Source organism: Fundulus heteroclitus, chromosome 23, assembly GCF_011125445.2.
Source record: "Fundulus heteroclitus isolate FHET01 chromosome 23, MU-UCD_Fhet_4.1, whole genome shotgun sequence".
Lineage (NCBI taxonomy): Eukaryota > Metazoa > Chordata > Actinopteri > Cyprinodontiformes > Fundulidae > Fundulus > Fundulus heteroclitus.
Window position 1 is genome coordinate 10,910,119 of NC_046383.1, and position 23,259 is coordinate 10,933,377.

Sequence of the window (23,259 nt, forward strand, 5' to 3'; positions counted from 1 at the left end):
TTGGAGGAAGGCAGCAGGAAGAGGTCAAGGTCTAATGAATAATCTTCGCTGCGATAACGTACTGCGGTCCTTCGTGCACGTGTAACCTGTGGCAGCTCGCCGCAAACGCATCGCTAACAATAAATGCAAAACGGACCCAAAGTGATTTTGATTGCGTGCTGATGCCAGAGATGTTCTCAACTAAACCATAAAAGGACCTCTTTTTAAACCTTCTGACCATATGAGTAAACTGCAAAAGAATCTCGAGTTCCTCCAAGCGTCGGCTGGATGGAGCGGAGAGGAGAAATGAAAGAAAAGAGGGGATGGGGGGGGGGATAGCATATTTGGAGGGAGATGGAGGAGCTTGGGTTGAATCAGGACGGAGCGAACAACAACAGAGGGAGTCTGCCAACAGCTGTCTGTCTGAGCGATGGAAGGAAGGAGGCAGGGAGGAAGGGAAGGAGAGAGTCCGGCAGTGAACAACCGGAGGAGATAAAGCAGATAAGGAGGAGTGAGCTTCGTCCAAAACCCTTCCTGTCTCACATTCCTCCTGCTTTCCTTTCCGTACTGTTCGCTTCTGTCCCATCCGCAGTCGTCTTAACCTCCTCCTCTACATTCAAACCCATCCCCTCCGTTTCATCTGCTGCACCTCTGCATCACCGCTCCTCTGTCCTCCCACGCTCGCCGTTATCTCGTTACACGCGCAACAAAAGGAATCGGGTTTGGCAGCGGAGGCAGCAGAGGCCGTCCATGAAGGTCGGCAATCAGAGAGTTTCCCTTAAATGGATCTTTAATTATTCGTTGAGAACGTTGGTTTTTGATCAGATTGAGTCAGAGTAAAATGAAAGCCAGGTGGGGAGACCAGGTCGCTCTTATCTTCTGATTAGACAAACTCTACACATGCACGCTTTTACCCTCTGGGCTCTCTCCGTTTTGTCAAAATTCACCTAGTTTTTTTAATTTTACCTCTATTTTGATTTTCAGTTCTATTTTCTTAGTTTGTTGCGTGAATCGTTCTGACCGCAGTCCTTTTTTAACATGTTGGTGGCTTTTAAATACAAGACAAAAAACAAAATGATCATTTCCACAATGCCAACATCCATCATGTGTTTCATTCCTCACCGTGTATAACATATATGATATTTTTTATGCTTTTAATGTAATTTTTAAATAAGGTCTTATACATAAATAAAAAAAGGAAAACACAAACTTCATTTATTCCAAATTTGGGGGCTAATTATTTGCACAAAACAGTATCAAAAATTGGCAGAAATGTTCTTGTTTTCTGCAAAACTGAATGTAAATAAATTCCTCCACCCGAGTCCTTAAAACAGAAAATACGCTGGCCAGAGAAATATTACACTGCAAAAACGGAACTTAAAATAAGTAAAATGTTCTTAAAATTAGTATATTTGTTCTTGATTTGAGCAGGTAAATAAGATGATTTGCCAATGGAATAAGATTTATGCACTTAAAATAGGAACAACTCATCTCCATCATCTTATTTCAAGTGCAGGATGTCTAATTATCTTACTTTAGGGGTCAAAATACTTTACCTGACTCCGCCAGATAGATTTGCTCTGCATATCCATCTGGAAACCTTCCGTTGAAGTAATTTTGGGAAGGGGCGAAAATACTGGTTAGCTGATTGGCCTATGTTGGTGATAGACGGGCCAAATGAACCAATCAGATTCGTCGTCGCTCGTAACAGAGCGACGACGAAAACACAACCACAAGCCAAGCTACTCTTGCTGCTGCAGGTAAAGGCTCGTTAGCTCAGCAAAGAAATACTCTGTAATTCCGATAAAACTTGCTCGATAGCCACGCTAACGCTAGTTTCATCGGCTGAAGCCGCCATGTTCTTTAGACTGAACTATCGCGCTTCCCGTTGCGTCACACCTCAACCCGCCTCAAAGCCAACGCTGATTGGACGTTCGTTTGGTGAACGGCTCCAAATTTTCTTTAACGGAAAGTAGCCAGACTGATCTGCGAGTGAAACCTTGAAAGCTCGCGAGATCAGGATGGTCTCACGAGGCTACAAAATACTCATTCCATTGGCAAATAATTTTATTCACCTGCTCAAATCAAGGACAAATACACTAACTTTAAGAACATTTGACTTATTTTAAGATCCATTTTTGCAGTGTAGATAAAACTATTTTTCCAAATTAGTTCCCACTGAATGCCATTGATAATTGCTGTCTACGCCATTTAAAACAAATATTAATAGATTTTATGAATTCGAAGGCCTTAAATGCGAGTTCAAAGTCTACTTTTGTGAAGAAAAACCAAAAAGGGAATTATTATTTTCTTATTATTTTTCAATATTTTACATTCATTTGGACTCAGTAAGCAGTTTTTATTTTTCCATATAAGTAAAATAGATTTACAGTTCATGAGAAAACATGAAACAACGTCACCTACTGGAAAATAATTTAAACAAATAATTTTTAGGGGATTTTTACACAAGTTAAATAAAAATAGAAATAACAAGCTGTTGTAGTCTGTTAAAAAAAAAAAGCATTTTAATGAAACTCAAGGGGACAAACAATGTGGAAGGGACACGGATGGCTCTATTTAATAAAAAGACTTGATATAAACAAAAATATTGCGAAATGAAAACTCTCTCCAAATGGCCAAGGTTATCAAAAAATTTAAATAAAAATCCCACTGGGGGTTTAAGGAAAGAAATTTAGAGTTAAAGTGATAAGAAAACTCAGCCCTCCTTTACTAAAACACTCTGAAATAAAATCTTTTGCAACCAAATGCCATCTGAAGTAATCCACTTAGCAGGGAGAGTCCATCTGAGTAATTTGTTTCCTGTTTCTGACAGATCTGACTTTCAGATATTGATCACGTGTGGCTTGTAGCTTAAATGTCTGGTTTAAGGTCCAATGCTTTCATCAGTTAGTATAACACGTGTGGTCAGGAGACAGAATCGACTGAAAATGAGGGGAAAAGCAGCTAGAAAATCCTTAAAAAGACAGAAAACCTTTGATCAAGGCCACTTTAAAGATGACCAGAAAGTCAATCTGCTTGAAAACAAGCTGGTAATTTTATCTCCCTCATCTCTTTAGCTTGACCCTCTCAATATCACTGCATCGCATGTTCTGATCTAAATGCCAGTGTTTATAACTCCTTCCCCTCCCATCTGTTTGACTTCCTCCTCCCTCCCCTCCACCAGCCCGCAGAGGTAACACATCCCAGGCCACCGGCGCCGTCTCCGGGGAGCGAAGCACCTAATGGAAACCTGGCATCTGGCCACATACTGTAAATGCCGAACGATTTATGGCCAGCGCTGAGCCAGAGGGGGAAAAAAGAGTGACGAGGGCTGGGGAGGACGAGGGGACAGGCTGAGAGATGGACCAGAAGCAAGCCAGCAAATCAAAAGTGCTAATCTAAAAGCCCAGACAGAAGAAAAATTAGATAAAAACAGGAATGGGGGAGAGAAGAAGTACGGTAGGATTAAGCCCCGAAGGTTCAGGAGTCAGATGTGCGCAGAATGTTATGAGTAAAACACAACGTTTTGGTATAAACTTTAAAAGAAACAGCACAGAAAGTAGCTGCGAATTGTTGCCGGCATTAGTTTTGGTAAATCTAAACCTAAAGCTACAGCCCCGGTTAAACGTTTACACAAATCCATCGTCAGCATGAATGTCGTTCATTGATACATTTAAATGTGTAATAAGATACTTTAAACTTCATGTTTGAGTCTGGACAGGGTCAAAATTATACAGATAAGTCTAAATATGTACCAGGGCTAAATTAGATTAGGAAATCGTGCCATGATTACATCTGTCTCCCTATTATCCTCTTTCCTCTCTTCATCATCTCGGCTTTCATCGCTTTGTGAACTTTATGGTTTCCAACTGACTAAATATTACATTAGTTTGGAAAATGCTAGTTCGTAAGATTTGGTATATATTAGTTAACTATTATAACACTCCAAACAGTCCTTTATGACATGAATATTGCACACACTGATGCTGCAGTGAGGATGAATTTGCAACATATTGTGCCGTTTTACATTCACTCTTGACTTGTACTTAGTTAGTTTTCCCTCAGCAGACTTTAGCTGGAATAAAAACAGCTTTTGTAGCCTCCAGCTAGACTGTTCATCATCATTAATCATTATTATTATCATTGCTATTTATTTATTAAGTGTCCTGTCTAGCAATGTGGCAATAAGAATTATATGTCTTAATGCCTAAAAGATCCCAACAGATTTTACTTTCACAAGAGCAGCCTTACTGCTTTTTACCATAGTGCTCCGCTTGATTTGTATATGCAAGAAGCTTTATTAGATTTTATGCAGGGAGTATTTCATGTTAAATGGACACTGAAACAAGAAGGTAGAAGGGAAAAAAAAAGGGCGAACAAACACCTCATGACCAACCCCCTCCCTTCTTGAAACACTGACACAAAGGACAACTAGATGGAAATAAACATTGGTTGTTAATATTAACATCAGTTTTACTTATTGGACTGATACCAATCTGTTAAAAACGACTAACATTGGCCGATACCGATGTTAATGCCAATATTTCATGCATCCTTATTGTTATTATTATTATTAACAGTACGCGTCAGGATTAGAAGAGCTCCTTTGAATTGTTTCATGGCCCAGTTGTGGCTTTTAGGCGGATTTCATCCATTCTCAACAAGGTTGAGGTGAGAATCAGTCTGTAGGCTTCATGTTAGCCTGCTTGGTCCACTCCAGAACCAGTTTTGAATGTGTGCTTGGAATCAGTTTTAGTTGTCTCTAGGTTTAAACCGTTGTTGTTTTGCTTAATTCAACATTCACCAGTGACAGGTACGCTACCACCACCATGCTTAACAGCTGGTTGGGTTTAAAACTCTTACCTTGCTCCTCCAAACATTGTTGCCTTCTCTGGCCATTAAAACTTTCCTACAGAAGACTTTTTAGGTTGTTTGGCTAAAACTGTAGTTTAGCCAAGTTGTCGCGGTCCATGTGAACGCTGCTCAGCTTCCGGCTCATGACAGATTTGGATTGGGTTTTTGATTATTTCCTGGATTGGGTTTTTTTTTTTTTTGTTTGTTTTGATGGCATGCTAACCAATTTTCTTCATCTGTGGGTGAGACTTTGGCTGAGATTGTTGAAACTTGGAGACAACTGGGTGGTCCAACCAGACAATGATACAAAACACATATCAATACTGGTTCTGGACAGAACAAATCAGGCTTCTGGAAAAACCCAGAAATGTCCAGTCAGAATGAGGCCAGGAGTTTGTTGATGGTAACAGAAATGATGTGGGTGACCTGCTACTATCTGAAATAGAAAAATATTACTGGGGGTGTATGTATATATTTAAACCTGCGTGTATAAGTTTGACCATGTATATTTCAATTCAATTCAATTTTATTTGTATAGCGCCAAATCATGAAACATGTCAAGGCACTTTACAAAGTCAAGTTCAATCATATTATACAGATTATACAGATTGGTCAAAAATCTGTATAATTTGAGAAAAAAAATTGAGAGAATGTGCATTAAAATCAACTATGTCCTCTCTAATCTAGTGAAATTGAAAAACAAAATGTTCAAATGCTTCATTAAATGTCCAAATTTAATGTGACATTCATACCCGAGTTTATGCAAATTTTTATTCTTTTGGCTTTTCCTTTTCTGGGGTCTCCACAGTAATTCATTTCCTCCTTTATGCCAACATTTCACCTGCGCTATACGTATGTAACTTCAGAACAAACTCCCAGGGCAGATTTTTAATAATTAATCTGCTCCAGAAGGAGAACATTCTCCACTAAGTTCTTTACAGCCATAACATCCAACACAGGGTGAAAACCACAGTAGCGTTTGGACATCTCTAAAGTACTTAAAGGTATGTCTTTACACCTCAGCCAACACTGAGCAAATCCCAGCAGCTGATGGTCTGCTAACAGGCTCAAGAGCTCCAGGAGAAAAAACATTAATTCCCCCTGAAGCGAGGTTGTTTTCTTAGTGGTTACGTGTAGATTTTTGACCGGTTTTGGCTTTTCGCAAAAATACCTTTTTAGTCTGATTCTTGACAAGCTTTTGGCTGCAGCTAAGCTGTTAACAGGTACAGGCAGTAATTCTTTTCTCATTCCCAGTAACTGAAATACCAGTTTTACTGAACATTATATCAAAGTGGTCTGGGAGCAAACTAGAGTTGAAACGTTGAAAATGCACCCTGTTACGGGTGATTTTACCCCTTTTTTTCCCTGACCCCACCAATTAAGGTAAATGAAACAGCTCTACTAGAAGACGGACCAGGTGGATCATTAATGTTAGCAGTAGAAACTAGTGAGGCCCAGACGGCCAGTTTTATCCAAAATTCTTCCGTCGCAGCCTCTGCTGTTTGAGTGGAGGAATATTTATATTCATCTGAGCACTCAAACCAAAGGTTTTATCGCTAAGGATTTATCGATACTACTGCTCGATAACAATACTCCTTATCGATCCGGTACTTTATCGATACCCTTAATGAAACCTTTTTTTTGGGTTTTTTAATCAAACAAAAGGGTGAAAAAAAAAACAAATAATGACAAATGATGCTTTAAAAATGAACTTAAATAAAAAGGATGTTGTATAGTTGTATATATTACTAAAGAAGCTGCCCAGTCCCTGCTTGGAAAGCACATGGTGCCACAACAAACCTGGCAAAAGAGGGTCGTCCACCAGAACTCACAGACCAGAACAGGAGGGCATTAACCAGAGAGGCGGCACGGAGACCAAAGCTAACCCTGAAGGATCCCACTGCTGCTTCATGCATGCTCAGTATGAGGGATTGCTGCAAAGCCATCAACAATGCAGACGACTGTCCACTGTGGCTCTACGCTCTTTCAGGAGGAGTGAATGCTGCTTGGAGAGACTCGATGCAACCTGCTGGGTTTCCTTAAACAGGAAACTTATTTTTTGACCAATTTGTATAATCTGATTTAATTTGACCTTGAGATGACATGTTTCATGAATTGGTGCTATATAAATACAATTTAATTGAATTGAATCTGCAGAGCTGCACAGCAGAGACTGGAGGATCTGTCTATAGGACCACAACAAGCTGTATGATCCATAGAGCTGGGCTTTACAGAGGAGGAGCCTGAAAAAAGCCATTACTTAGTGTTAAAAATAAGAAGGCGCATTTTGACTTTGCCAAAAGGCACGTGGAAAACACCCCAATTGTATGGAGGAAGGTGGTCAGATGAAACTAAAAAGGATCTTTTCAGCCACCAGGGAGAGCGGCGTCTGGCGGAAACCCAACACATCCAACCCCCCCCCCCCCCCCCCCCCCCCAAAAAAAAACTCCACACAGTGAAACATGGTGGTGGCAGCATCATGCTCAGGGGATGTTTTCAGCAGCAGGGACTGCACTCCAAAAAGGGAACTACAAGTAAAAATGTTCCTGAAATTAGTGTATTTCTTCTTGATTTGAGCAGGTAAATAAGATTATTTGCCAAAGCAATGACTGTTTTTATTCCTGATATAAGATAATTAGATATCCTGCACTTGAAATAAGATGATGGAGATGAATTGTTCTTATTTTAAGTGCAAATATCTCATTCCATTGGCAAATAGTCTTACTTACCTGTTTAAATCAAGGAAAAATACACTAATTTCAAGAATATTTTACTTATTCTAATTTCCCTTTTTGCAGTGTGGGAAACCGGTCTGAGTGGAGGTAAAGGTGGGCTGTGCTAGATGCAGGGATGTTCTGGAGCAGAACCTGAGTCAGCCTGCCTGGGATTTGAGACTGGGACGGAGGTTCACCTCCCATACTGCTAAGCATTAAGTGACTGGTGTAAGGGGGAATAATTAAAAGTGAGGAGAGACGAGTTAATTAAAAGTGTTGGAATAGCCTAGTCAAAGTCCAGACCTCAATTCAACTGAAGAGATAACAAAAAGCTGAATCAGCTTAAGGTCAGCGCTATAACTGAAGGACATGCCTTGGCTCCAAGCCTGCTGTGCTGTTTTCTTCTCCTCTCCTTTGTCCCCTTCCTTTTTATCCCAATTATTACCTTTTACACCTGTTTTCTGAATTTTACAAGAGGCCTTTGATGGGCATAGGAGGACAGAGTTGTGGATTGCCGAACAAACAAAACAAAAGAAAAAAACAAAGAGATAAAGGGTACAGAAATACTAAATGACAGAAATAATAAAGTTAGACCAGAAAGGTCAAAGCCTAAAATGGATGTTAAAAGGAAAAGTCATATATGCATTTACATATAGAATTACCCTTAATTTATTATATTTACATGCAAATATAATCTAAAGTAAGGCATAATCTTTAAATCTGGGTACGTCATCCAGGGTTTCAGAGAAACTCTGGGCATGTATTCATCCGGCCCCACTGGAAGTTTCTTATATAAAAGTGGATTAGAAACAAATGTTTGCACTCATGTGGATATAATCAACTCTGGGGCTCTGCGGCTGGTCTTTCAGCTGAGCTGTGTAAGAGGAATCGCAAAAAAAAAAAAAAGAAATCCAAACTCGCTCCTCTCCTGTTTCCAGGAACCAGCCACAAGGACTGAATGTCTCTGGGTGAGCTCAGAGCAAAGCGCTCTCTGCAGAAAGAAAGGGGGAGGCAGGCTGAGGTGAATGGATCCGACGCATGTTTCTTCTTCTCTTTCTCTTTTTTTAGCTGCTGGCAGGAACCGTCAGCGACCAGATCTGCTTTCAATTACCGGTGGAAGATGATGTTAGCCTTCTTCCTGTCCCTTATGTCTCGCACATGCAAACTCCAAAACATCCTGAAGTCTCACTGCTGTCCCCCCCCCCCCCCCTCTCACTACCTCCCATGTTTTCTGAGCCCACTTTTCCTCCATCTGCAAAGACAAAGTCATTCATCTTCATTGTAGCAGAGGGCAAAATGGCCACAGGGTCTTTTCCACTCTTCCTCTTGGTGATTCAGTGGTCAGCAAGGAGCATTAGCAAAGTCTGAAAAGGCAGGCATTGCTTCTGCTGATGAACTTTTTTTTAGAAAAGTGGTGATAAGAGGTGACAATTTTCGGGTTATAAATTGTGCTTTCAGCGAACTGCATGATGTAAGCCAGCCTGCTTCTTTCCACAACCACCACAGGGCTGAAAGTAAAAAGTAGCTTCCGGGGTCAGCTGTGTGATTCGGAGTTATGCCTTAAACCACACGTGTCAAACTCAAGGCCTGCGGGCCGAATCTGGCCCGTCAAGGCAATTTATCCGGCCATGAAGAGCCAAAAAAGCAATATTATGCCATAAAGTAGAGGCATATATCCTTTTGAATTGTATAAAGTGACTAAAACTGTGGCTCCTGTAGCGAATGCTGATTATTTTAACTGTGTAGTAACAGCATCCTGCCACTAGATTTCAGTTTTCCCACAACACATTAAAACAACCCAGAAAGAGAAAAAGTGATGCAGAATGATGAGTTTAAAGTGTAACTCACCATAATATGAACTTTATTTTGCAGATAAACTGTATAAACTGGGCCTAAGGGTGCTACTTTGATGTTATTGTGCATTTTTTTATATTTCTATGTGAACCGAAAGAAAATTCTGAAATCAATCATGTGCATCATGATCATGTGCAACGGGCAACCGGCCCTTTTTAATGACTTCATGATGCTAAGTGGCCCAATATACAAATGAGTTTGACAGCCCTGCCTTAAACCAAGCAGGAGTGGAAGGAGACACCAGAGCACAAGCATCTTACATAGTTCCTCATTAATTTATACCCACATTCCCCCTTTTTAACCCTGTTCTGAGGTGCATCTGACAGCAACTTGTTTTGGTGCGGTCTCTTTAAATCTAAAGGAGGCGCTTCACACCCCGCCTCCCTCCAGGTCGCAGAGGACTCCACTCCGATCAGCCGTTTTTGTAGCCTACTGGGGGACGGTGTAATGACCAACTGATGACTTATCCACTTGTAGCTTTGGCATCATTCAGCTTGGACTACAAAATCGCTCAGTGAAATAAAATGGGAAGATTTGGAAGAGCGGTAAGGTGGAAGTCAATTAGCTTATTTAGCAGCTCTGCAGGAAATACTGTGACGTAATTGTTCAAAAGACTTCAACAGAAAACAGAAAAAACGGAACAAGTTGAAAATAATCACCCAAACAGAAGATAGAAATATCCAAGCAGCACCTGGACAAACTATGTTCAAATTATCTGTACTTCTAATGACTCAAAGTACACAACAAAATGTATATAGGGGATAAAAAAGTGGATCCTTTGTCTCCTTTAAAAAATATATTAAAAGGGGAAATATCATGCCTTTAAATCCTTTCTTTTCACATTCATATCATTGAGTTGTGGTCTATATAAACTGCAATGCTTTGGTCTGAATTCTTCGTTAGTGAAGCTCAGGAGACTTTTCCTCCAACCCATTATCAGCCGCCTCGTTTTCTTCACGTCGTTTTGATGCGGCCCTTCATACCTCGCCCCAAACCATCGCCAACAGCATTGGCACTTGTGTGGGTTAATACACCCAACAACCAACCATTTAGACTTGTTCCCGGATGGCTTTGGCCTCCTGGAGTTTGGACTACAAAATCGAAAGCGCCAACTACACGCGGTGGGAAAATGGCGGGTATTACCGTATTCAGACATTCTGCAAAAAGAAAATGTAACAGAAAACAGAAAAATCTGAAAGGCTTGAAAAAATATGACCCAGAGGCCCCAGGCACACAACAAAAGGTATTTAATGGGCTGGAAAAGTGGACGTTGCTTGTTATGTCTCCTTTAAAATAAGGTTGAGACATAAAATGTGCAAAAAGTGATGCGCTGTGAAACAGAATGCACTGTAATGGATGGATGGATGGAATTAAATACTTATTCGGACTTAATTATGATAAAGTGCCATTAATAACACTAAAACTGTAATACAGCAGTAGATTATAAAAAACAACAGCCTAGCATTGTTAGTTTTCAATAACACCAATGCAAACTGCTGCTTTCCTTGCAAGAACATTTTCTACCATTTGAAACATTTTGAATGTTTGACCTTTGCTATTTTTGGACTGCAAATGACTCAATTTCTTTCATTTAGTGTTGAAAAGAAGGCTATGCCTTTGGCATATAACTTATCTACTCTCTGTCTCTGCTTAAGAAAGACAGAGGGGGATGCATGCAGGAGGTTTTCGTACCTTGGGCACGTCGATAGCGACCTCCCTCATCGCACTAGGCTTTACAGCAGCCATGGCCCACTGGAGGTCCTGCAGGGAGACGGTCACCGTGCCCATCAGCTGCTGGTCAGATGCATGCTGGGAAACTGCCAGAGCTCGCTTCAGTGCATGCAGACCTGTGTAGAGCACATTGATAGGATTTAAACATTCAGCCAAAAGCTTGAACCCTGAAATCAAGTGTAGAAAAAATATATTGATGTGGGGCATTTTATTAGTAAAATTTTATTAGATGTAACGGGACACATGTTCCAAAAATTTCCCAAAATGTTTTCCTGAATTTCTCCAGTATCCTGCTGTCTATCTTGTGTTGATATGTCTGTCTTGCTACTGCACTCGTCTCTCCTCAGATGCCCTCACATCCACCTGCTCCCAATGTTAATCAAGCTCTGCACTGGTGGCACCTCTTGAGGAGGAGACCTTCTTAAGACATCCTGCAGCCTTCCTACCTTGCAACTGAAGCACTCACCTTGAACTTATTGATGATGTAGAAAGCTCTTTTGTTGAGCTTAAACATAAGTGACAATAGCTCCACATATTTATTGTGATGTAACCAATGCTAATAAAATAAGACTATAATTTTAAGCAGATCCGTTCCTCCTTTAAGACAGTCTGCTAATAAGATTGAGAGAGCAACTTCAGATAAATTCTTTCACAGCTTCACGTTTGTGACATGACAAATCGACGTTAAGTTAGCTAACGCTGACACACACAGAAAAGGCATCTGATCAAACTGCGCAATCATCTGATTTACAGTTAAGCAATTCCAGCTGTTGAGGTTTTAGATGATAAAACAGATGGGACGTTAAGAAGCCATACGAAGTTTTAAAAACTGACAGTTTCAAAAAACGCTACAAATTTCTGTCGTTGGGTGTAAAGTCCTCTAATCACACCCTAGAGGAAGCAGCAGAAAGACCAGACTCTGAAGCTGAGTCGGTGGCGGCTTCCCTTCCTTACCTGTTTGGACACATTAACCAGTCACTGCTGCACATTTCTCTCTCTTACAGAAAAGTCGACTGTTTGGAAAGTCGAGTCAAGCTCTTACTGAGGTAATGCTTTTTAGAAAGTACAATTGACATTTATTCAAGATAGAAATCAACGAAAAACTTTTTAGACCAAAACTTTTGATCCACCTCTAAAACTTTAGGGGCTAAACCAGAGCTGTCGGAACTTGTTTTAGACACGGGCCAAAATCTTCAAGTGAGAAGTGTCCGTGAGCAAAAAACAAAATGCATTTTAAATCTGCTTTTGAGTAAAAGTAGATATTTCTGGTCGTATTCACTATAAAATTAAATCATCAAGCATCTGATACCCCCTTTTACCTAATAATGAATGATAAAATGCCAAATAAATAAATAAAATTCATGCAAAAGAGCTGCAATCTCATTTAAAGGGGCAACCGGTTAAGCCACCCGTTCATTGAGGAAAATTTTTCCAGTCAGTAAGGAAGCATTACGGCTTTCTGTTTTACCCGCCACAGTTGTTATCCATGTCACAAAGGAAATGGAGATTGATTAAGGACCGTGGTCTGAAACATGTTCTAGGCAAGGAATACCGTTCCAGCTTTTTCATCAACTTGGACTTTAGTGGAAATCATTACTTTGCCCACAATGATTTTATAGAATTAGTTTTTGTGACAACATCTGTCAAACCTTGCAAACATCCGTCATGTGCACACAGTGTGTGTTAACTACTCCAAAGAGTTGGGTTGCAATTTGTCAGAACCTAAAGCTCGCGCCTCACACAAATGCACAGGCTGAGCGGAGCTGGGTGGGGGTCTTTGGGGGGAGATGGAGTGTCGAGGGGCTGGTGGGGAACGGACGTGGTCCAGGGCCGGGGGCCAGACAGCAGACGAGAGGGGATTTACGATCAGACAAGACGGCATCCTGTTTATGTTTTGCAGAGCCTATCTGACTGAGCAAGAGAGAGAGAGAGAGAGCCAGAGAGCGAGCGAGAAAGACGGACAAACACAGTTAATGCAACCAGGTTTGCTTTCTATAAGCTTTTCCGTGTCCCCATTCTTGGCTCTATTCTGTACCTCTGCCTACATTTCTCTCTGTTTCACCTTAAAACGTTCTATCCTCACACCTTTTTCAGCTCTTTATCCGTTTTAAAGCTCAAGGCTGAAACGGTGCAAACAGACATCTTGACGAGGCGAGGCACAGTGAAATGTAGAAGGAAGGTGGGGTAAAGAGGGAGCTCAGGAACCAAAACTAAAGCACCTCGTGAACTTGAACCCACATCATTCCCGATCCCACTGTGTTGGATATCTACCTTGCATCTAAATGCATGAAAGCTGCACGCCTCCTATGAACGTATGCTACACAGCTAGAACATTTAAACACTTGCTACTCAAATGCCACAACTAAATCACGACATTACCTACAATCATTCAACAGTATGCACATGCTCTGTCTGTGCTGATGAAGATCCAATTGCCTCAGGAACCCAAATGCTTTAATTTAAGGGGAAACTGACTGGTTAATTCAGCTAAGAACTATCCGGCCAGTTGAGAGGCACTCATAGAACATAGTAATTTTACTTTTAAACAGTCTATTGATCCTTATATAAGGAACAAAAAATAGGTACAATGTTGGAAAAGAAACATAACCTGCAGTTACGTAGCAGGACACATGGAATTCTCCAACCTTGATCCCGATACGCATGCACCATTCAAAATGGGAGCACACAGAGAGCAACACACATACGTCTGTCACAAGGTATGACAGTAAATGATGCTACAGATTGGCTTCATTTCCTCACATTTAGACCTGCACAGTGTGTTTCTCAATATGCTAACATACTGCAAGACGAATTCTCGCGTTCACAAACACACGAGAACCCATCCTTATACCGCTCCAGTTTTAATCATCTGTGTCCGAACCAAAAACGGTTTGGGCCTATCACGTTGCAGTATTGTGGTTTAAGGCGGGACATACAGCGGCGACAAAAGCAGGAGCCGACGAGCCAACAGCCGAACCAACATAAACATGGCAGCGCAGGAGGACGCGCAACTGATGCTATTAGAGGAACAGCAAGAAGTGCCTTGTTGTGGTTTCTCATGACATCTGCTGCTTTCGTTTTAATTTGACACCATGATTGTCTAAAACCAACCTTTAGTAGGCGGGCACTAGGTGCTGCTTCGCCCAATTAGCTCAGAGAGTTGTGCTGAATGTCCCTCCTGACCCCAAACGGATTCAATAGGAGCAGTCCCAGATTGATAATGTGCAGAACTACAGTGCTGCACATCATCAATCTGGCTGGCCAGGTTAAACATACATAGCCAGGGAGCAAACAACGGCATATTGGGTGCCAGGGGTTCTTTATGAGCTATCTGACCTTTGTAAATCCAAATCAAGAGGTGTGTCCACATTCTCGGCACAAAATCAATCAATCAGTGTTTCCAGTGCTGGTTGGACTCATTCTGAGCTCTCCCTTGTCCTTTAGGTCTAATCTTTGCTTTTTTTAATTAATCCTTCTTTATACAGGTTATTCCGTTAAGAATCAGTGTCTCATTTGCAAGAGACCGTATTGCAGATGATGCGATGCTGTTGATCTAGACAGCAATTACCGAAGTTGGATTGAGCAGACAATGGATTGAGCAGAACGCCACAGCGGTCCGCTGTGTTGAAAACGGGCTAAGTCAAATAGCAAAGTTCTCAATTTACTGAACCATCACAACCCAACCCACCATTTGTTCTTATTTTGTGGGTCATGACCAAAAATATGAGATCCCAGACACAGGCATCTGAAATAAGCGCCCCCGCAGCTGTTTGGAAGCTCTTTTGGACGTTTGGGTTTCCTTCTCGACCCGTTACTTCAGCAACCAAACATCGGATAAGAGGATTGATGGATGGAAGGCACCATTCAACACGCACTATGCAAAACTCACATAGTAACGTTTTTTTTTTGTTTGTTTGCTACAAATTGTGACTGAAAATACATACATTTTGTTACCTAATGCAGCGGACAGCCGATTGAACCTTCTAGCCATTATCATTTCTGCCCGTAATATGAAACTACACCTGATAAACACTGAGCGACTGTTTCACAAAGATAATCTCAAACTAAGGAGTAATACAATAAAGGCTGAGGAATGACCCATCTTGACGAGAAACAGGGTTCGTACGCTCCAGCCTGACTGCCTGGAGGATGACGGAAACCTGATTCAACAATGTAACTTTAAGATTTCGCATTAGGGATTCACTCTCTCCGAGCTGCTCTTGGCTGACTCCATGCACACATTTGGTTTTGTTATGAAAACATCCGATGGGAAGGGAGGAGGAAAAAAACAAAGGGAGGCAACACAACACAGTTTAATCCAAACCTTATGTGGACTTATATTCTCATTTGCTTACTCCTGCACTCCTACTTTCCGGAATCCTTCAAATTCAGCAGTAATCAAGTGGGAAATGAAAGGAAAAGGAGCCTCCTAAATGAACAAGAATGCACATTTGCAAAACATCAGCCGAGGCCCAAATTATAAGAAAGAGAGGGAAGAGTTCACAGAGTTGGGGTTGGCTAAGGGAAAACAGATTATTATTTGTGTTTTTTATGTAACAGACATGTTCTTAATTATGTGCATCAAAAACAGATCTTCCCCCAAAAATCTACATCCTTTTCGTTTGAGGGAGGGTCACATCCTCGTTTGCCCAAACCAAACCCTAAAGTTTTTTTGAACTGGATGATCTCATCGAGGAGACTTCCTGCGACCAGTGGGTGGCGCTGTGACTGTAAATTAATGTTTCACATTAAGCTCCTCATTCTTGGATCCGAGCCTCCGGGTTTTTTTTATTGGCTTCCCGTTTATATTGAGTAGTTTATTTGCTGTTGTTGATTATAGACTTCTTCAATATTATATGTTGATGATCTGTCTATGTCTATGATCTATACCTGAAAATGTCAAATCCTTTTATAAAAAAAAAATTTAAAAAAACGCAAAATCTTCTCAATGAGACACTCCAGTTTATTTAAAGGGATACCAAGGCTGTACCAGGCCAGTCAGATCTCCAGTTCCTCCAGAATCTTCTGGGTTTAATTCAGGGTCTCAGACAAAACCTCTGAGAAACTCCTCGCATGATGGAGCTGCTCACCTTGAAACCACCTGGCAAGAAAGCCAGCTCGTTATTTCAGTCATGGTCCATTTCTCAAGCCCCGTTTATGGCAAGAACTGCCTTCAAATAGTCTTAATATTTATTTTACTTCTTCATGTTTAAGAACTGACAACCACCAAACCGGTAAGACGAGAGAAACGGATATTACTGCTGCGAGCACTTTAGGGTATGTCTCTACCAATGTTGCACATCTAGAGTCTAAGATTTTTACCCATTCATGACTGTAACACATCTCAAGCTTAGTCAGAGATGGTAAAAAGCATCTCAGTGTTCAGAGATTCCCAATTAGCTTTAGATCTGGACTTTGACTAGGCCATTCTAGCACGGGAACAAGTCTTGATGTAAAACATTCCTCCACCCCCCTCAACTATGATGCTGCCACCTACATGTACAGCTGAAAGGATGACCATTTTTCAACATTTTGCAGAGTCCCTTACATACATGCTTGTATGTAATTGCAAAAAAGAACATTTTGTAACTTTCTTTCAACAATGGCTTTCTGCTTACCAGTCCTCCTATTGGTCAGATTTGTAAGAACCCTGACCTGGCGGACTTACTGCCTCCTTTCCGCTAGCATCAAATCAGAGCGGTTCGCTTTTTCCGCTTCACCATTGGTAACGCTTACGTTGAACCGTTACTATTTTTAGTACCCGCTTGCCTGCAGTTCCAACTGTTACGAGCTACACTGAAAACACAATATCAGAAGACTGACGGTCACTGATTGCTTAGAGGGCGGCCTTTTAGGCACAGCCTATTTTAAAAACTAATATCTTCAACCGTTAAATAATTTTACACTGGGCTTGTTGTGTATGAGTACTATTATTATAGCAAGCTAGCATTAGCATTATATGTCCTCTAGCTGGTATCGTCCCCTTTGATACTGCATGGCTTCGCTCTCTCTCCTGTACATTTCCACTTCTGCGGTATGTCCCTTTTATTCTGAGTCTGAAAACAGATTCTAGGTTGTTGCTGTGTTGGTTTATCGGACTTTGGGGCCACCTAATTATTAAAGATCCCGTCCCCATTGACATGTTGCTCACTTGTAATGAAAAATGAATCAAGCCGTGTTGAACTGACCCATCCCGACCTGAATGGATTGGGTACTAATGGAAAAGAGGCAGCTCCTCCAGAGTTACCATGGGACTCTTAAAGGTTTATCTTATTAACGCTGTGCTTGCCCGGCCAGTTAATTTAATAGTTAATAGGTTTGATGCTGTGCATGTTTAGATTATGAACAGGACTTTTTGAGATGTCCAAAGTTTGGGGTATTGCTTTAAACGTTGCAACAACGGCCTCACTGACCTGTTTGCTGCATTCCTTGTTCTTCATGCTGTTTGTACTCCATTTTTATCCAACAAACCTCTGAGACCTTCACAGAACAGCTTTATTTGTACTCAGATTAAATTACTAACAGATGGACACTACTTTATAATTATGAGACTTTGAAGGGTGAACTGGATTTCATTTAGGGTTACCAGATTAAAAGGGGGATGAATACAAAACGTGTGCCGCAATTCTTATTTTTTTTTAAACCGTGTATCGTTTTCATTCCAGCGTGTCAGTCTGTCACGTAAAACCTAAATAAAACAGTAAAATATGAAGTCTGCGGTTGTGATGCAGCACAGTGTGAGACGACTCCAGGGTCTGAATGCTGCGAGTGTTATTAGTCCATGCTACAACTCCCCCGCAGGTTCATTTTAGAAACACCATCTAAACTAAATTTATGAACAGAGACGGGAAGATTTAAGGAGGTTTTAGGCTCCAGCTGAAAAATAAATATTTCTGCACTTAAGGCAGAGCACACATTTCAACATGGGACGCTCAGGTCAGAGCTGGAGTTCCTGAGTGACGCTTCCCTCTAATGAATTGTGCAAATACTTTGAGCATTACACGGTTACAGAACCGCACCAACGTTGTCATTACTCAGTTTCCGCAGCGTTATCTGCACCTGTATTTAAAATGCCCAACATCTGTTCTCAGAGCTGATAATACGGGCTCTTCAAATGCTCTCACACAAACAAAAGCCCTTTAAAACGTGAGCAAAAATGCGCCCGGACGCACTAATGACACACGCCTACAGCTGCGCCTGGGTAAAGGTAAGCGCAGGGGTTAAGAAGTACGAGCAGCACATTTCCGGGTTTTATAAACAGACGCCTCAAATAAACTTCACATGCTGATCCGACCGATATTTATGTGGCCTGTCCTGAAATTCCTGCAGAGTCTTTAAAAGGACAAACGAGTTGGAAAAAGCCCTTTATAAGGCAAGGCTGCTGCCGTAAACATCAGCAAGCATTTAGCACTGTTTGGCTCATTTAGTCTTCCACTGCAGAATTTATGTCAAACACACAGAACTGCGCTCATTTCTGCTGCCGTTTTTCTCCCTCGTTTCGACACAGAGGAGTAATCTCCACTCCTCGTTTCCTGCGCCTGCCCGCCTGGATGATTAATGGTTTTAGGTAAAAAACTCTGAACCCCTAAAGGTTTAGGTTTAAGGAGGCTTTCGCTATGATTTTTAGCCATTTTTCTTCTGCACAATCGACGTTTAAATCAGCGCGATTATTTAATCAGAGAGCTGTCAGTGGGCACAGCATAAAGTTTATGCTTTCACAGAATAGGCTTTGCTGGCCCACGAATTTGGTCCGACGGGCTTCCCCAGTTTAGAGAGGCTTATAAACATGTGGCCCGGATGTGGCCAAAACCAAACGCATCCCAACATACGGGCTACACAGCATCTGCACTGTTTGGACTGTGGAAGTGAGTCATCTGCTTGCACCGAGATCGGTTTTACTCCGGAGGGACGCCAGAGAGACTCCGGAGTCTGCGAGACCACATGAGAGCTCCCGACGGCGCAAACAACACCTGAAGGGATCCGTTACAGAATGCAGCTCTGTGTGAAGTTCTGCTGGGTCGGGATCAGGGTCAGTGTAATGAATAGCAAACAAATCGGTGTTTCTCTGGTCATCTGAGCGGAAGCATCTGCCCTAGATTTTAGTGAAAAAAGCGTAAACACAGCACCGAGCGTCAGCTGTTGTTTTCTGGATTTCCACGCGCAACCTTTGGTTCACACTTTGGTTAGGGACCATAGAGTTTAACAAAGAACAGGAGAGCCAGGCTCCTGAGACGATCAGGCTTCGTTTTCTAAAAACATCCGGGTTAGAAGAGGCAGGCTTGTTTGTTTGGTACATTTCTGCAGCAAGAAAATTCAAAGTGTTTTATATGATGGAAACTCAAATTTAATGCAAAGTCATAACAAAGGAAGGTAAAGGAAAGTTAACAAGGCGGACACCTATTCAGCCTGCTGTTCTGTGCGCTATTGTGCAGCTGAATAACCTTTCCAGACTACATGTCTGCCCTTGGATTTGAATTTTGTGATAGAAATGGCTAAATAAATAAAGAAATCCAACGTATAGTCCAGTGCGACTTATTTTTGACTGTGTTTTTTTTTCCTCATTACACATTTGACTGATGCGGCTCATAACTGGAGCAATAAACAGGTTAAGTCTGGAGCTAGCTGTGCAAGCTTTCCCAGGTTGATGGCCACCAGCAGTAGCTTCTCTGCTGTCCACACACCTGTACGCAGCAAACATCCAAATCTGCTGCTTCTATTCAGGGATGTACACCGATAATCTTCAGATAATGAATTAGGTCAGTTTGATTGGCAGTACCTGGCTGTTACGTCCCTTTACATTATAGGAAAGTCGCACTGTGTGCTTTTATTCACATATCAGATTTATTCAAATATTGACCAAAACTATATTTTGCTGCATATAAAAGCTGGTTACAGAATCTTAGTTTTATTTTTGAGGGTTGCATTTGTAAATCTTTGTAATCTGGGAGGCCTTTGAATTACATTTGATCTGTTCAAAGAAAGCTAATAGAGAAATAATCTGTCTTTTAATTCAATGTGCAGAAATGAAGTGCATTTTTGTTTTTGCTGAACACAACAACAGAGCAGACACCTTAACAGCAGTGACTTTACACCAGCATGAAGCCGGAGAGTTAAAACGTTGAGCTTACAAGCAGTAAAATAAAGGATTTTAAAACTGGCTCCATCTCTGTCAGCCTGACCTGAAACAGCGAGCACGCTGACACGCGTGGGACATCGGCCACGTCAACACGCTGCATCAGATACGCCGGCAGAAATACTTTTTACATATTTACTGCCGTGCACTCTTTGGTATTTTCTGCTGTGACTAACACGGTGCAGAGCGACGTCTGAATGTGCACATAAATATGTCACCCTGCATGAAACTATGAGAAAAAACATGTTTCTCCTTCACGAGAGAACATCAGAGAGGGACTGTTTGTTCGCTTCAGAGGATCTAAATGAATTAACACTTAGATTATACAGAAATATTCACACAAATCTATAAAGACTGGAAACAAAATCCATAGGAAACATAAATAAAGAAACTGTCTGAAATTAGGTCAACAGTGCTGCAAAATGAATGTTGCAATATAGCATCTGGCCACTGGAGGTCCTCGTTTAGGACAACTGCACAGGAGCTCTGAAGTGGGAAGCAATGCTGCAAGATAATAAAAACTGTACAAAGATATTCATTATTTAATGGTTAGTTCTTCATCGATCTGAAGTTGTTTGAAAGCTTTTTTTTTGTTTTTAACAACTTTTCCATCCATTTGCAACCTATTTCTTGCAAAAGAAAACTGTTTTCATTTCATGCTGGTTGCATTTCAGATCTTTCCTGATTTTTCATGACTTTCAGATGCTCTTCATCAGCTCTTCACTTTTAGTCATTGGTTAAAGATTACAAGAAAGTTAGACCCCTTGCATTAAAAAAAGAGGTTTATATATATATTAGGGCTGGGCAATGATTAAAATATTTAATCGCGATTAATCGCCCTGATTAATCGCGATTAATCGCGATTAATCGCATTGTATTTACAAACTCCAAGAATGAATTCAAAAGTAGTGTAAAGAGCACTTTTATTTTAATGTTCTGCTGCCATATGAACAAAAGTGTTGTAACATTTGTAGCACTTATTTTATACTGGATATTTTCAACCCATCTATTGAATTTAGTGCACTAGTTGATCTTTTCTTCATAAGAGAACAGCAAGCACTGCAGCCAAAATATGGCCTTTTTTGACCTGCTGTATATTAGCCAGTCCCTAAGCTTGATGTATCATGAAACTGTTGACCTTTTGGGTTTTGTGGTTTTTATTTTATTATTCCAATTAAATAATAATAATAATAATAATAATAATAATAATAATAATAATAATAATGTTCAGTGTTTTTTCGCTAATCCACCTCTTATATATTTCAATCCTTATGTAATTTTGTCTGTGTTGTGTGCACCTGCCTGTTGCTTTAATCCTATAAATTTCCCCGTCGTGGGATAAAAAAAAGGATTAGCTAATGTTATCTTATCTTAAATAACACTTTTTAATATATGTACTGGGTTCTTTCAAGGTCTTAATTACATGTTATGTGTGGGCTCCAGTAACATCCATCCATCCATCCATCCATCCATCCATCCATCCACTGATCTACCTGGATGTTCCCTGGAGGACTGAAACGCCTCAGTCAGAGACGTCTGTGGGTCTGTCGGGGCAATGACAGAAGTTTCGTCTCCTCTCTCCGTTTCTGGGGCTCGACGTTTTCATGTTTTTTCACGTGCTTAGATAAATTTGTTGTGTTTCCACTGAAATGAACCGGCTTTTTACAAAACATACAGCTTGATTTCATTTACGGTATTAAAATAAAGCCAAACGGTGCTACTTCCTCTGTTCATGTTTTTTCGCTGCTGCGGTCTCTCTCAGCTGTTTCTTTGCCAAGTTTGTGTGAGAGCTGAGTGGGCGGGCCAGGCTGCGCCTGCGTGCTGATTGGCTGGCGCCGCTGAGCCATGTACGAGAGGGGAGGGGGAGCGGGAGAGTGCTGCCTGACACTGACTGAAAGCATGTGAGCAACATGCGTTAATGCGCGATAAAATAAATATCGCCGTTAATAGTCTAATGAATTAACGCGAAATTAACGCGTTAACTTGCCCAGCCCTAATATATATATATATATATATATATATATATATATATATATATATATATATATATAAACATTTAATTTCTGAAACAATCCTACTGCAAAATCTGTTTCCCATAAACTTTATAAATAAAACCCCTATTCTGTAATAATCACTTCACCATCATGAAAGCAACAACAAATCCAGATGAATGTGATGTTAAATTGTCATTTATAGCGGTCATGGATTTAGGTTGTAAGATAAGAGGTCAAAGTTTTGTTCAACATTTAGAATAGAACATCTTTTATCGTCGCTCAGCAAAGTGACCGGCGAATGGAAGCATGCATATTCACATAAACATAAAATATTATAACAAATAATAAGAAATAAGGGCAAATTTTTAAAATAGGAAAAAAATGGAGAGTTGCTGAAAATACCATACTCTGGTTGGTATTTATTGCACATTTTACAAATTTTTTTGAAAAAATGTGCAAACCGTGCTTGTATATTTGCACATTTAAAAAAAAAAAGTTTACAGGAATATAGAAAAACACAAATCCTTCCGTCGATAAATCTCACTGAGAAAATATTTTCTTAGTTTTATACAGATCCTTAAGTCGCTAATGTTGCCTCTAAAGTCAGATTATTGTCAGGGATTTGCTGCGTGTTTGGATGCAAAAATGATTTCTGTACAAGTTGACAACAGCGTGATAAAGAGATGCATTTTGGTTTTATTTTCTCTCCTGGTTTAAAACTTTAGGCAGAGGCTTAAAGGGGATTTTCAGGTGACTTTGGTGGAACAGAGTTCAGGAGATCTGCTATGAGCCCGCGTTTCCCGTACATCCGCTATAGTTCGTGATCAGTTATATAAGACATCTGTCGTGAAGACGTTATTCCTGGGGCTCTGAGTGGACAAACAAAACTTTCCCGATGACATCAAGGTTTCCATCCATTCTTGTGCACACGCAAACATGCACCCACAGAGCCAACGCACAATCACTTGGCCTTGCCATCCTTCCCTTCGACTTTCCTCAG

General features: G+C 40.8%; 1 protein-coding gene across 2 annotated transcripts in view; it reads right to left on the reverse strand.

Annotated features, from left to right (window-relative positions):
• The window catches only part of spata5 (spermatogenesis associated 5), a 155,448-nt gene that overhangs the window by 114,496 nt on the left and 17,693 nt on the right, over nucleotides 1-23,259 (reverse strand). For both annotated transcript variants that reach the window (XM_012879217.3, XM_036127385.1), the window contains exon 11: nucleotides 11,094-11,248. In XM_012879217.3, the coding sequence (XP_012734671.2) occupies nucleotides 11,094-11,248 (155 nt within the window). The remainder of the gene's footprint in view (nucleotides 1-11,093; nucleotides 11,249-23,259) is intronic.